Source organism: Centroberyx affinis, unplaced genomic scaffold (assembly GCF_046629955.1).
Source record: "Centroberyx affinis isolate AG114_WGS23_722 - 3 ecotype Tasmania unplaced genomic scaffold, CSIRO-AGI_Caff_v1 ptg000428l_1, whole genome shotgun sequence".
Taxonomy (NCBI): domain Eukaryota; kingdom Metazoa; phylum Chordata; class Actinopteri; order Beryciformes; family Berycidae; genus Centroberyx; species Centroberyx affinis.
In genome coordinates, this window is record NW_027279092.1 from 235743 (window position 1) to 250768 (window position 15026).

A 15026-nucleotide genomic window follows, 5' to 3' on the forward strand; every position below is an offset into this window, starting at 1 on the left:
GAGATGCGTCAGAAATGTCAGTGAATGGAAATGTGTTTGGTGAAAAACACAATAATCTAGTGTGAAAGTTAGGGCAGCAAGTTAGCACTGACAAGTGACTTAGTATGCACAATGGACAAGTGTGTTTTCAATGGACAAGACATGAGTATGACAGCAAGTAACAGTGGACAAGGTGAGATAACAGATGTTGACAGTGTACAGCATTGGAGATGTCGTTCCAAAGCTGAAAGTGACACTTACCGCACTTGTCTTCGTCTGAGTTGTCCCCACAGTCGTTGTCATAGTCACACTGCCAGCGGCCCGGCACACAGCGGTTGTTCTTACATCTGAACTGGTAGGGCTCACATGTCCTTTCAGCTGCACAAAACACAGCAAATGTTAGTTCAATAAGAGAATATACAAATTACAACACCATAGCACAAAAACACATTTGAAAAGATCAACAAAACAATCTACTGTATATTCATATGATGGGCATTACAATTTGAAATCTCAATGACTACAAAACCTCTTGTGCATCTATGTTGTTTTTTTAGGAGACAGGACGCTCACCACACTCCTCTTTGGGCTCGTCCGATGAATCGCCGCAGTCGTCCTCGCCGTCACACTTCCAGCGAGCCGGGATGCAGCGTCCAGAGTCTTTACAGCGGAACTCATCCACACCGCACGTCATCTGGGCTGGAGAGGGAAAACAGTTGGATGGACGGATGAGACCAGTGAGAGAACCAATCAAGACAAGCATTTAACCGAATAAAGGAAATTCCAAAATAACATGGGAGTCTTACTGCAGTTGGCGGGTTCGTCAGATCCATCGACGCAGTCATTATCGCGGTCACACACCCAGACGCGAGGGATGCAGCGCTTGGTGATGGCACACTGGAACTGGGTGGGGGCACATGTGACCTCAGCTATGGTGAGGGAGGGCAAATTAATAGAGTTACTAGCATTGAAATACCAAAAAAGAATGGCATATCAGAAATAAACCAGGATTGGAAGGAGAGAAAAAGAGAGGCAAAGAAGAGAGAAAAAGTGGTCTACTCACGACAGTCCTTCTCATCCTCTCCTTCTCCACAGTTGTCCTGGCCGTTACAGCGGAAGATGCCTGGGATGCAGCGACTTGGGTGGGAACATTTGAACTGGCTGGGCAGGCAAACATGGATATCTGCAGCACAATTACAGAGAACCAGCAGATATGGAGCTTATCAATAAAGTGTCGGTTGGAGAATACAAGAAAAAAAAAGACATTACAGGATGCAGGTAATGGAACAGACAGAGAAAGAGAAAGAGAGACGTGATCAAATGAAAAGGGAGGAAATAAAGACGAGAAAGGAGGAAGAAAAAGACAGAAAACCAGAAGGGCAAATGGGGCAAAGAGGAATGAAATGAATGAATAAACAGTGTATGAATAGAAAACTGAGTTAGAGAGATTTACCGCAGTTGGCCTCGTCGGAGTTGTCCTGGCAGTCGTTGTCTCCGTCACAGATGTAGGCCGGATTGGTGCAGATGCCTGTACCGCACTGGAACTGACCTGGCCTGCACTTGAACTCCGCTGTCGGAGAAGCAACAGTCACAGTCTATCAAGATCATGCCTTACTTACACTACGGTATGTTAACCCCGCACACACTTCACCTCCTCCCTGCACAATATCCCTCTCTTGCTGAATTAGACTCAAACGTAATCATATACATATACAATGTAGCAGGAATTTGACCCCCTATCCTCTCCTGGACGTCTTTCTCAAACACTTACGGCAGTCTGCTGGCTCATCTGACCGGTCACCACAATCGTCCTCCGTGTCACATTTCCACCAGAAGGGGATGCACTTGTCATTCTTGCACACAAACTGGGGGAGGACAGGGAGATAAATCAGAGCGATGACAGGACGAAATACCAGAGCTACATTAGTACAGCGCCACTGACAAAAGCAGAGGCTAGCTAGCACTGGGCAGCCGGCCAGCTGTCAATAGACAATCACCAGGCACAAGCAGTTCATCAAACAAAAGGCACCGAGGCGGAGCATGACAAGTCACTTATCAACTGCACTTATTCAGTCATATTCGCCCCGTGTGTCACTGTCAGCGTCCTTACCTGGCTAGCGGTACAGTTGGACATGCAGGTGCGCTGGTCGTTGGCCAGGTAGAAGTTGGTGGGACAAGCACACTTGTAGCCTCCTCCAGGAGAGAGCAGGCAGAGGTTACTGCAACCCCCATTGTTTGTCTGGCATGGGTGATTTAGCACTGGGAGGAAGAGAGAGAGGGAAAGAGGGGGAATGTTTTAACTTCTGATTGCATAGATTTGTTTACAGCACAGGATTGACACGTACTGTTTGTGTGTATCTATGTATTATTATGTCTGTGTATATACAGTATATACAGGACTCCTACACCTTATCGAAATTCAATTCTACTGCAGACCTTCATTTTTGGATTGGATTGAAAGATTTTGCAATCATGTTTGTTTGTAGTTTTTCTTATGTATGTATACACGTGGATGAAAATGCTTGTTACACCAGTGTGTCTCTTACCCTCAGGCTGGCGGTAGGGATGGTAAATGTGGACGTCCATGGGCCGATGCAGGGTGCTGATCAGGGTGGACTTGTTGGTGCCCAGGGTCTTATGAGCTCTGTTGATGGACTTGGTCTCCCAGTCGGTCCAGTAGATGAACTCCTCAAACAGAGTCATGGCAAAGATGTGGGGGATGTCTTGGCTAAGAACTGTGGATAAACATACAAACATGGAATAATCTTATTTGTGAGAAGATAATCAAATCAACGGCCAATTATAGCACTTCTGTCATGCTACAGGGTTCCCTTTGTGGCCCTGAGTAAAATTCAATGGTTCCTTCACAATTTGTTAAAGCAGTTTTTCAACTCAGAAATGTTATAAAGTGGTTAAAAGTCTGGTTTCCACTAGAGTTGGACATGCAGTGGAGTGAAGTTGCCACAGAGCATATGAAAACCACCATCTAACGCAATAAATGTGTGAAACAAGTTATAAAATACATGCTGGTATATTCCTGAAATGTGACCCATTTGTAAAATTCCCTGATATCCCCTGACTTCTCCAGAGAAATTATCATATTCCCGGACTTTCCCTATCAAGGATACACATTTCCATGATATTCCAGAAATTCCATGAACAGTCTTAGTAGTTGAACTTTTTTTCATCCTTGCTGCTACGCTGTTGCTACAACCCTCAAGAGAAATTGTTTGGAAAATCTTGCAACGTTAATGTAAAACAGAAGTGAGGCGGGGTGCACAGCTACAATGGCTCCACTATATCTATGTGTTATGTAATAGGTGCTACGCTTCATTAGGGTTTACACTCTAATTGCGCTGTTTCCGTTCCCATATACTTGTCATTTCATGTGTTTGCTCTCAGTGTTTGGGGCTGGGACATGCTGTTATGGAAACACACCATCAGTTTCACTCTGTTGTAAAACACAGTGATCCAGTAAATCACACATGCGTGGACACACACACACACACACACACACACACACACACACACACACACACACACACACACACACACACACACACACACACACACACACACACACACACACACACACACACACACACACACACACACACACACACACACACACACACACGACACCCATGTTTAAAACATGATCTATGTCATTAGGTGATGTTGGGTCAGCACTGATTAGAACCTGTGGTGTGTTTTAAATTAATATATGTTCATCCTCAAGCTTATCATGTCAAAGTAGTTTTACAACGCTAGATTGAACTGAGATATCAGTCGGATTAGCATGAAGCGCCCTTTGATCCACCCTTATCTGAATTCAAACAGACCCACGTCTCGCTCAGCAAACACACACATGGCCACATTGGTGTTTGTGTGTGTCGGGGGATGGGTGAAAAAAACTCCGGGACACACGACAGGTGGGCTAACACTGCAAAGCTAACAGAAGACTGTCTGTGACGTGTGTTTGATCTGTCAACTCACTCAAAATCACAACTAAGTTTTCTTTGTTTCTCAACAACAAGTACTGCCTTTGTTTGATGTGTATTTTTATTATATATTCCACGATTACTTGCCCAGTAAGTTTCAGATGTGATTCAAGCTGTAAAAAGTGTGGCTTTCATTCCAACATACTTCCAACAGTTCCAAAGTTTTCTGCTGTGTCAGGAGAAGTACTCAGTATGCCCAAAACTCACAACAATTCTCTCTCACAAGTGATTTTTGTAGATTGTATACTATCCCATAGACCCACATTCAAACTTTACACTTTATAAATTCTTGATTCCAGCTCTTCTCAGAACTGACATGATGCCGTAGCTGTCCAGAAAACAAATCGGGATGCTTTGTGTGAGGCATGTTCATGTGTTTAAAACAGTTTAGTGAATGCAAAGAATTTCAATAGAGACGTCCTCTGCACTCCTGCATTCTTCTGCATGCCTGGTTGGCTGACAATATCAACTATTGTGGTGAGCGCGCTAAACAAGGGAGCGCTATTCAGACGTCATGCATGCTGGAGCCCTCGGTGGTCAGAACAATCTCCCCTATTCAGGCTGTCTGTCCCCTGGGCCGGGGCTGCAGGACTCTCCCCAGCCACCATCTGACCTGCTTGCTTATGCTTGGTGGCGCTTTGACAAGTATGTGTGCATGTGTGTTTGAGTGTAAACGTGCTTCCACACTGCGAGCAACACGATCAATTTCATTTCCTATAGAGCTGAGTGACCACGATAACTCAGCCAAAGTGGGGACCACGTCTCTGCCATTGTGTGTGTGTGTGTTTACACGTCGGCCTGTTACCTGTGTGTCTGCTGGAGCCATCCAGGCTAGCGAACTCGATGTAGTCCTCCCTGGCGTCAGCCCAGTATATGCGGTCATTGATGAAGTCGAGTGTTAGACCGTTGGGCCAGGTGATCTTATCCTCGACGATAACACTCCTGTTGGTGCCGTCCATCCCTATCCTGCCTATGTGGGGGTTGTCACCCCAGTCAGACCAGTACAGGTACCTAACCACCAGGAGAGAAAGGTAGAGTTAATATTAAAGTATATATCATTATGAAACTTACACTTGAACTCCAAACATAGGTGAATAGCTAAAATGAGTTGAGTCCTGCGTCTCTCACCCATAGCGTACATCCACAGCCACGGCACGCGGCTCCCTCAGACCGCTGTTAACCAGGACAGTCCGGTAGGCCCCATTGAGCTTTGACACCTCGATGGTGTCCCGGCCCTTATCACACCAGTACAGGTTCCCGCCCACCCAGTCCACCGCCAATCCATCTGGGTTACTCAGGGAGGTGCGGTGCAACACCTGCCAGATAGGCCAAATTACAGAGTTAGAGAGTTGGCTGATTTTGGCTGATTATCCAGTCAGTGTGTCAGAATGGTTGGACCAACTTCCCTAAAGAAGAGTGAATAGTATGCCATTCCAACAAATTGTCATAAATGTGTCAGCTGTACTAAACTGTCCAGTGGTTTCCAGTATATACAGAGCCAAAATATCCAAAATAATAGGACATTTGATTTCTCCACTGACCTCCACATTGCTGCCGTTCATCCGCATGCGTCGGATCATGCTTCCCTGAGTTGTCACATCTGTCCAGTAGATCATGTGCTCTGCATAGTGGAAATCCAGCGCCACTGCATTATTCAGACCCTGGAAGACAGGCAGGTGCAGCAGCAGGGTTATGGACAGCTAGCAACAAAAACTTAACCTGGTTCATATGTCAGTTGGTTAAACTAAATACCATTGTTTTTTTTACCTGTTTGATAAGAGTGTAGTTGGAGCCATCCAGGTTGAGTTTTCTCAGGTAGTAACGGTTGGCAAAGATCAGGTAGGGCTCCTCTTCTACACACAAAAGAAAAACATGTATAGGTCATCATGATTGATTTGGCTATGAAAACAATTATGCAAAATACACATATGCACACACACACACAGGCCTTACCCGATGTGGACTTGCAGATGGTGGGGTCATTGGGGCTGAGTTCAAAGCCGTCCACACAGAGACAGTGGAAGCTGCCATGTGTGTTGATGCAGCGCTGAGTACAAGGGTAGCTAGTTGTGCACTCGTCTATATCCACACATGTCTTCCCGTCCCGCTTCAGTTGGAAGCCAGGATGACACCTGCACTGAAGGGGCCGAAAGCACAGAAGGCATGTCAAAACACACAGCCCGGACTTATTTGAGTCAGCGCTTGCTGGAACGAGATATGCCACCTCTGAGTTCTATTCTAGACGCCCATTCACAACGGCCTGCCACCTCTCGTCGCAAAACCTTTCAGTCAGCCAATCTGACAGATGTGCTTTTCCTTTCACCCAAATTCCACACAAGCCCCAAATTTTATGTAAAGTGGAATGGACTCAAACTTATTTTAGATATCTCAACACTGGTATGAAATCAATTGAATTGCTTATGTCATGTAGGCTTTATAAATACCTGTTAATCTCATTTGTGAAGTTGGCTTAGGCACAACAAATGACAGTATTGGCAGCGAGTGCAAAGTGTAGAAAACCAAGTGGCAGGCACTTCATCTTACCAAGGGACACTGTAAAAGCTCTCATTCATTACAAGTCTTAATCTGTTGGCTGCTCCAACAATTTAAACTGTCACTTCCCATTCCGACACTGCAACACACACCCCACGTATATCAAAATTCTACCTATGCTATAATGTGGGAATTTAAGCTGTACATTAGATGTATGCTTGAAGGAAATCAAACCATGGCAAGTCTGTAATGGGGAAAGTTCTGTATATTTGCCACACTGACAGCTGTGAAAACACTGGTTTCAAAAACTTGCTTCCTAGTTCCTTCAACAGCCTCACCTCCGGACCACTGGATCCAACTGGAGCCTCAATGAGTTACAAATTGTCCCTTCTAATTTTCAAAATGAAGCCCTGAGCACAGCCATAACAGCCCAGTCATGAGAGTTCACAGGGAGTTCAGGCTGTTCTAAGACCGGCCTCCCACTTTCAAGGAAGAGAGCCAAAACACGACTTTGTCTTATATAACCACATGCCTGAGAGCAGCGTTTCCTAACCTTCTTACTTCGGGACCTTCTTGACTCACCATTGATAAAAATCACCCATTCTCCCTGCCTGAGGCCATGCTGACTGTGTGATTTTTAGACATAGAATTTCTCGTAATTTAGGCCAATTAAAGTCAGAAAATTCAGGAATAAATTAATTGATTTTCTTTAGATGTTCTATTGCAGAATCTAAAAAAGAGTTCCTGAGTTCCTGGTACCTTTCTAAACACCTTTACAACTCTCCAGGGGGGATTTGTACCCACTGCCTGAGTGCACCATTTCTTTAATATGACCATTAAAAAACATGTGAACAAATCGCAGAAGTTATAGTGTAGTTTAACCACAACCATAAAGGCAGCTTACCTTGAAGCCAATCTTGAGGTCATCACAGAGCTGTGAGCAGCCACTCAGCTTGCTGTTCAGACACTCATTGATGAAGCAGTTGAGCTCGTCGGAGCCGTCACCACAGTCATCATTGCGGTCACACAGCAGAGTCTCGTTCAAACACTTCCCATTGCGGCACATAAAGGCTGATTCATTACACTTCCTCTCTGAAATTATAGAAAAATGGGGAAGTTGCACAGATTTTGCCTTTTTATGAGAAGTTTCCAATATGAGTCACGGTTCATTCTATTAGTAGAGCAATAAAAGGTAAAGTAAGATAGTGAGTGCATGTATACAGTACAGTGTAGTGACTGTAGCGCCTACCTGAGTCAGTGCAGCGGGGGTTCTTGGGGGCTTCATCAGAGCGATCTTGACAGTCGAACTCTCCGTCACATTCCCAGCTCTTCTGGTTGAGGCAGCGGCCGTTGGCACAGCGGAACTCGTCCGGACCGCATGTTGGATATTCTACACCAGAAGAAGAGATACCATCAGTACATTCATTCTCCACCTCATACTCAATCGTTAGGACGGCGGTTTAAACAATCACAAATCACATTCTCGCTCAACTTTTTAACCTCCTACTCATTTGTCCTCAGTTTCTCTTCCGGCCAACACATCCACTTACCACATTCTGGGGACTCATCTGAGCCATCGGAGCAGTCAATGTCATGATCGCACACAAAGTGCTTGGGGATACACTGTCTGTTCTGGCACATGAACTCATTCTCGACATCGCAAGTGCTGTTGGTGTACACTGTGAAAGAAAGAGAGTGAACTTGGGTTAATGGTCATGAAACATTGAGGGGCCGCGTCTGGCTTTTTAATCTTTTCCAAATAAGAGAAGACAGATTTTCCGTTGGGCTATTTTGTGACTGTCCTACTCACTGCAGCCAGCCTTGACGCTCTCATCAGCTCCATCGGGACAGTCCTTGTCCCCGTCACACTTCCAGCGCTGAGGCACACACATATGGGAGCCTGGACACTGGAATGCCTCAGGACTGCAGGTCTTGGATTCTGTGACGACATATGGGAGAGTTACATAATGACAATACCTCATGGAGACATTCTCATATGCTTCCACTGTGTGTGAGAGAAGCCAGTTATACCCTGGCTGGCAGTTGCCAAGGTGAGCAACGGGAACAGAGTGGAAATAATAAGTCTGACTCACTGCACTTCTGGTCCTCATCAGAGCCGTCTCCGCAGTCGTCAGAGCCGTCACACACCCAGTGGCTGGAGATGCAGCGGTGGTTCCCACACTCAAACTGGGTGGATGTACAAAACTTGTCTGCCAAGTGGGAAAACAGACAGCTCAAATTTTTTGAAAGAATGATTTCATTTTCCCTAACAACAGCAACAGTAACAGTCATGCCTTTCCATGCACAATGAGAAGGTAAATGTGAAAAAATAAAAACAGCTATATTTTGGTGAAGAAAAACAGCTATATTTTGGTATGTAAGGCACCAGTCTTGTTTACTATAGCTCAACAAACAATGTGGGTAATGGAGGACATCTGTGCAGCAGACTGACCACAGTGTGTCTCGTCAGCTCCGTTCTCACAGTCGTTCTCCTTATCACAGGTCCAGCTCATAGGGATGCAGCGGCCGCTAGGACAGGCAAAGAAGTTGACTGGACACTTCAGCTTCCTTTTATCTGCAAGGCAATAGAAAAACACAATGTAAGAGCTTCGCCAATTTAAGAGACGAGGAAAACTGGAGGACAGAGCGTGCTACAGGGAACAAAGTGTCCAACCTGGGCAGTTCCTCTCATCTGAGAAGTCTCCACAGTCGTTGTTGCCGTCGCACACCCAGGAGGGCAGGTAACACAGGGTGGTTTTCTCACAGCTCTGGAAGGAAGCTCCTTTCACTCCCAGACGGAAGAAACGGGAGCAGTCAGTGGGTTCTGGGATAGAGGATAATAATAAAAACCTTTAACATAGAACCATAAAGACATATATCTCCTATTCATTTAGCTGATTCTCCCACGTCAGTCTCAATCATTTTAAAGCACAGTGGAAAGTCCACCTTCCTTCATTGATTTTTTTCCAACACCTACATGAATAGAGAAGCACAGACAGGGAAAGGGGTAGAAAGAGATGTAATAGCCTAGCACAATCTTAGATGTGAACCCATTCAGTTGTGAGCACATGACATGCATATTAGCAGACTGAGTCACCAGGACGCCCCCAGGTTAGGCTCTAGTCAAAACACATCTAATTTTCTACCATGTCCTGTCATTCATTTACAATTTTAAGGTTTAGAATGGTTGAAGCTACAGTAGATTACTTACGGCAGTTCATTTCATCACTAGCGTCCTCACAGTTGACCACCTGGTCACAGCGGCTAAAATTGGAGATGCAGCTTCCGTCTTTGCACTGGAACTCCCCTGGTTTGCATAGGGTCACTGCAGGAAGCACAGCATGTTTGTTAAGTCACGCATGGGCGCAAGCATACCCACACAAATAACTTAATCCATGTCAAGTCAACTTTATTTTTATACTGCCTTAAACACTTCATTACAAAGCTCTTCACAAGGTTAAAAGAAAAAGACAACAGAACAAGAAAAAAGCTGTGGGTTTTTAATATATATATTTTTTTTTTAAATGGCAATGGATTCTGCTAATCTAACACTTTCAAGAAGGTTGTTCAACATTCTCGGGGCCACAATAGCAAATCCATTTGCATAGTTTTAGCCTTGATCAAGGAATGACCAAGACATCAGAAGACCTAAGGGACATACGTAAGGGTGTTGTAAAGCCAAAAAAGTCCAGAAATGTACTGAGGTGCAAGTTGATTCTATAGCTGACAGGCAGCCAGTGAAGTTCCTCTTTTTTACACCGGTCAGGCTAGCTGATGCTTTTTTAATCAGTTGCGGCTCTGAAATAGACATATTCTTACTGTTGCAGGGCAGCTCATCTGAGTGGTCACCGCAGTCATCCGTGCCGTCACACCAGAACTGGTGGCCGATACAGCGGCCATTGATGCAGCGCCTGTAGGCTTTCTTACAGAGGCGATTGGCTGTGGAGGAGCAGCAGTTGATATGAAGATCAGTAGAAGAGCATAGAGCTATGTTGCCTACTTGACATATGAATTAATCAACCACTTCACTATAGCATTTTCTAAATCAAGCTGATAAAAATCTCCTCTTCCTCTCTCCTTAGCTCAGAATTTTTTTTAATTTCTTTCCCTAGCACCCATCACTTACATGACTGGTCACATGAATATTTTCAGGGCACTACGGCTCTGGTTTTTGCACTCCTTATGATTAGTTACATGTATGGTGATCTAATAAGTAAAATGTATTCTTCTGTTGCACTCATTGCAAGCTGCTCTGGATAAGACCATCAGCTAAATGCCTGAACTGTAAAATGTAAATGATGAGCCGTGACAGCTCTATTTACAGACATCTAATAGTCCAGTAGGGAAACTCACCGCAGTAGGACTGCTTCTCATCAGATTTGTCCTTGCAGTGAGCCATGCCGTCACAGGTCAGGCTGTAGTTGATACAGTCGCCGTTACCACACTCAAAGTCATCCACATTTCCACATGAAACATTCAGAGCTGGTAGGGCAGAAACATTTGAAGTTAGTGACAAGCGTTCAACCCTATCACATTTTGATCAAGAACAGGATTTTGTAAAGTATTATCCTATACTGATAGAACTGTATAGACTAACTGACAGTCTCTCCCCCAGACTCTCTCTCTCTCTCCCTCACCAGAGCAGGTGTTGTCCTCCAGAAGTCGTCTGTCTCCACGGCAACTGCAGTTGACCCGTCCATCTGATGTGGGCAGACACAGGTCTTGGCAACCTCCGTTATTTATTCGGCAAGGAGAAAACTCACCTGAAAGGGTATTATTACCCAGGAGAGTTAGTGAGTGTAATGTACTGTGTTAGAGCAGTTATATAATGATAAAGACATTTTTATCACAATAGCAAGCCTGCATCATTTGAAACTGTTTTCTCTACTTAAAAAGGAGAATACTGCTGTCATTTAGTGTTATAGCCCTTCTGTCTATGTCTAGTTTACATTTCCCCCAATCATTCTGCAAGGCATGCCGCATGTAATTAGAATAACATACTTCTTTTTCATCATTTTTAAAATACAAACTTTACAGTGGCAAACCTATAGCTTGTAATTAACTGCTGTCCCGGCTAACAAAGACGTCCCAAAGAAGACAAGGATGTGACATTAAAGTTTGTAAGGCGACATGTTTTGAGGGATTATTTCCTGACGGAGACTTCCATTTCTCCCTACGGGTGTCAGGTGATTGACGGTAAGCAGAGTGTAACGTAATGCAGCGCTGATATGAAGACACTCAACTCAGGCACAATGAAATAATGATAGAACAGAAACTCTGACAAAACCAAATTAAAGCTTCATGTTTACTGTGATGGATTATCTAGCTCAGGCAATTTTCAAGTCTGTGGAAGTTGTTTCTTTTACTCTACAAGAATGAATGGCTGCAAATGGCTAAATGTAGGAAAACAAGCCCTGATAGCTCCAATTTAACTAAACTTTAAAAAAAAAACACCGGTATTATCCTTTACCTGACTCATTTAGAATGACTCCAGTGAATGATACTCACAGCTGTTGGTGTCATTAGCCACAGCAATGATGCCCATTGGCTGCTGAGGGATGTCGGCACGCAGCACCTTCATGTCTCCTCCTGTGTATTTGTCGGCCCTGAGGACGGCCCTCCTCACCCAGTCGGTCCAGAAGATGTAGTCTCCATACACAGCCAGGCCAAATGGATGGACGGGCTCATTCTTCAACAACACCTAAAGTAGAAAAATATAGAATAATCTAAGTTTTTACTAATTCAAATGTCAGCTCTGTACCATTTCAAACAACACTGCAAAACTAAAGCCAACGCCTTAAGGATGATGCCAACTGCATTCTCTTTAGTCAGAGAAAAATAAAGAAGATGACTCACATAACGGTTGCTGCCATCATATTCACAGCGCTCAATCTTGTCCAGCGTGGCATCAGAAAAGTAGAGTTTCTCAGCACGATGGTCTATGGCCAGACCATTGGGAGTTTTAATGTCATTGCCAATGATCACAAGCACGTTGGCTCCATTCAGAGAAGCCCTCATGATACTGGGAGCCTGCTCATTCCAGTTGGTCCAAAACATGAGACTGTAGTGGGAACAAACACAGAGGAAGAAGAATGATTTGCAGTGGGAAGACTGGCAGCTCCCAAAATGGTATAATAACAGCTACAGTTGACTGATCCAAAATAAATCTGCTGTCCAAAAAAACCCCCCCGAAAACTATTGGAACTGGGCCCAGGTGCAGTGCAGAACATCAAGCTGCAATATTAATGACTCACTCCTGACACTCGTCCAGCACGAAGGCTCTGGGGTGGTCGTTGCCAGACATGGTGACCACGGTGTTGCGGTTATAGGCCACAGAGCGGCTCTGGTCCACAGTGTGGCGGGTGATGGTGGAGGTTGTGTAGCTGGTCCAGTAGAGCGTATCCCAGCCACGGTGGTACGCCAGGCCCTCAACTGATCCTACATCTGTGGAGCAGAGGTGAGAGAAGTTGAACCTCAGCAAACGTGTGGGATCCATAACAAAACACAGACTATCACAGACTCTTTCTTTGGTAGCTGTCAGGCAAAAGCTGTAAGAAGTACAACGCTTGGGAAGAACAAATTCCTTTTATTCCACTATAAAAATATATAGCCCTTTAATGAGGGCCTTCAGGGGAGAATTCAACACAAATCATTAATCATTGATCAATCAAAGATTAACAAGTTGCATGCATGGTTAAGTCTGTGAGACTTTAAAAAGGCAGTAGCAAATGCTGTCTTCCCAAATCAGTTCACGAATGGTGAAACACTGTGAGGATGGACAAGGTTAAAGAGGAGCGAGGGGGGAAGAGAGGAAAGTGAAAAAGAAAAGAATAAAATGGTAAAGTGGTACAACACTGAGAGCAGGGTGCACGCCATGCCTGCTGTTCCTGGAGAGAGTTTAAAGAGTCGGTATCATCCTGTCATTTCATGGCTGGCTGCCTGCACATACAAATACAGCTCCCTGTGGATGCTCTTATTCATGGCAACTTCTTGTTCTGGGAAGAAAACCGCCACTGGAGCAGCTTGAGTCACTTTAGGGAAACAGGCCAGGGTGAAGAAGTCAGCCGTGAACGGCAGAGATAAAGCGGCCCCTCCCACTATCCATTCTCCTTTCTCCTTCGACCCCCACTCACAGTACTACTAATCAACTGGAGGTCCCCTACTCCCCTGACAGTTTCCCTTTTTCGGGGCTCTGACTCCTATTTTTATCTGAGGCGGCTGCATGACACACAGCATCGTGGAGAAGGACACTGAACAGTAGTCCTCATGGGCTCTTCCAAGGTTTCCATCCATCTGTTCTTTGTCACACTAGGGACCATATTTATGACCACTATCGCTCAACAATAAAAGCCAGGACACTCCATGCGACTGTTTGCTCTTGGCCGAATGTCAATAATTGCCTTTTTATAGACGTTTAAGGTGAATGAGGAAGGGCTACAATCAACCTTAATGCACCTAAAGACCACTTTGGGGCTGAATACCTAGTTAAAAAACAACTGAAAGTCACAATTGTGACTTTCATCTTGTAAGTCAAAGCAATAGAATAGTGTCATAAGAAAAGCGAGTGGGGACAACTCAATATTTGCCGTTACCGTTCCTGAGCTGTAAAAAACAGCAATGACAAAAATATAAAAGAATGTGTACATGGAGGGCTAAATGCATAGACTGATGGTAGGTGATACACTAAAAGGCGGGTGGTTAAAGTGGGTTCAAGCCAGTATTAGGTAATCAGAAACACCTTGGTCTCCCCTCCCCTTGCCTACATCAGCTCAGCCCTTCTTGCTGTGCAAACAGTGGGGGAAGCCTGTTGAGAAGACCATTGCCACTCATCATAGTCCGACAATCGCGGGAGTAGTATGGTAATCCAGCTGAAACCTAATAATCACTAAGCTTTTGTTTAATGTTCATTTTATGTTCCATCCTTCTTCGTTTTTTTCCCCTTCTACTTTTGAGGGTCGAGCCCGTTGTTCAGTTTCTCCTCCTGCCAGTGGAATCTAAGGGTTACAAGCCTCTGAAGAGCTTCTAAATGGACAAGACGCCTACTACCGCTGTGACCACTTAGCATCAAGTAGCATTGACTGCTTTTAATGTGGAATGCCTGTTAGCAACCGTTGGGATGAATTTGTCCTCTGTTGCCTGGTTTCAAGAAATCAATACAACCACAGAGTAACTGCTGCACTGACATTTCTCCAGTTTTGACCCAAACTGCTCTTCCTTGGATTACAGTGGACATGCTGATGCAGCGAAGCCAAATCCAATGTTCAAGGACTGCTCTCTAAAGGTCATGTTTCCATTTTTTTTTCTGAGTAAAGCTGGATAACTGCACATCATTTTGAGGGGAGTTTTTGTGAGACTATGTTTTGAAAACTTTTTTTTTTCTGAAAAGGAGAGGTATTTTTTGGTATTTTTTATTTATTCAAACAGTTGGAAAGCAGAAAGAGAGAGACAAAGTGAAAGAGAGAAAGTTTTGGTGGGATTCAATCAGACACCAGCAAGGGCACATGTGTGGCTCCAGAGGCAGCGGACTATCTCTGGGCACCCGAAAAGTAATTT

At 44.6% G+C, this 15026-nt stretch overlaps 1 protein-coding gene across 1 annotated transcript in view; it reads right to left on the bottom strand.

Moving 5' to 3' along the window:
• LOC139642038 (low-density lipoprotein receptor-related protein 1-like) overlaps window positions 1-15026 on the bottom strand; it is an 88217-nt gene that overhangs the window by 9061 nt on the left and 64130 nt on the right. The window contains exons 42-68 of the mRNA XM_071516734.1: window positions 12728-12917; window positions 12330-12534; window positions 11982-12174; window positions 11111-11236; window positions 10827-10955; window positions 10293-10412; window positions 9685-9798; window positions 9148-9297; window positions 8926-9048; window positions 8567-8683; window positions 8284-8412; window positions 8024-8152; window positions 7723-7863; window positions 7378-7565; window positions 5934-6117; window positions 5748-5833; window positions 5522-5641; window positions 5109-5296; window positions 4786-4991; window positions 2526-2714; window positions 2090-2238; window positions 1751-1844; window positions 1433-1549; window positions 1043-1162; window positions 786-908; window positions 553-678; window positions 241-357 (exon numbers count right to left, since the gene is read on the bottom strand). Of these exons, the coding sequence (XP_071372835.1) occupies window positions 241-357; window positions 553-678; window positions 786-908; window positions 1043-1162; window positions 1433-1549; window positions 1751-1844; window positions 2090-2238; window positions 2526-2714; window positions 4786-4991; window positions 5109-5296; window positions 5522-5641; window positions 5748-5833; window positions 5934-6117; window positions 7378-7565; window positions 7723-7863; window positions 8024-8152; window positions 8284-8412; window positions 8567-8683; window positions 8926-9048; window positions 9148-9297; window positions 9685-9798; window positions 10293-10412; window positions 10827-10955; window positions 11111-11236; window positions 11982-12174; window positions 12330-12534; window positions 12728-12917 (3873 nt within the window). The remainder of the gene's footprint in view (window positions 1-240; window positions 358-552; window positions 679-785; window positions 909-1042; window positions 1163-1432; window positions 1550-1750; window positions 1845-2089; window positions 2239-2525; window positions 2715-4785; window positions 4992-5108; window positions 5297-5521; window positions 5642-5747; window positions 5834-5933; window positions 6118-7377; window positions 7566-7722; window positions 7864-8023; window positions 8153-8283; window positions 8413-8566; window positions 8684-8925; window positions 9049-9147; window positions 9298-9684; window positions 9799-10292; window positions 10413-10826; window positions 10956-11110; window positions 11237-11981; window positions 12175-12329; window positions 12535-12727; window positions 12918-15026) is intronic.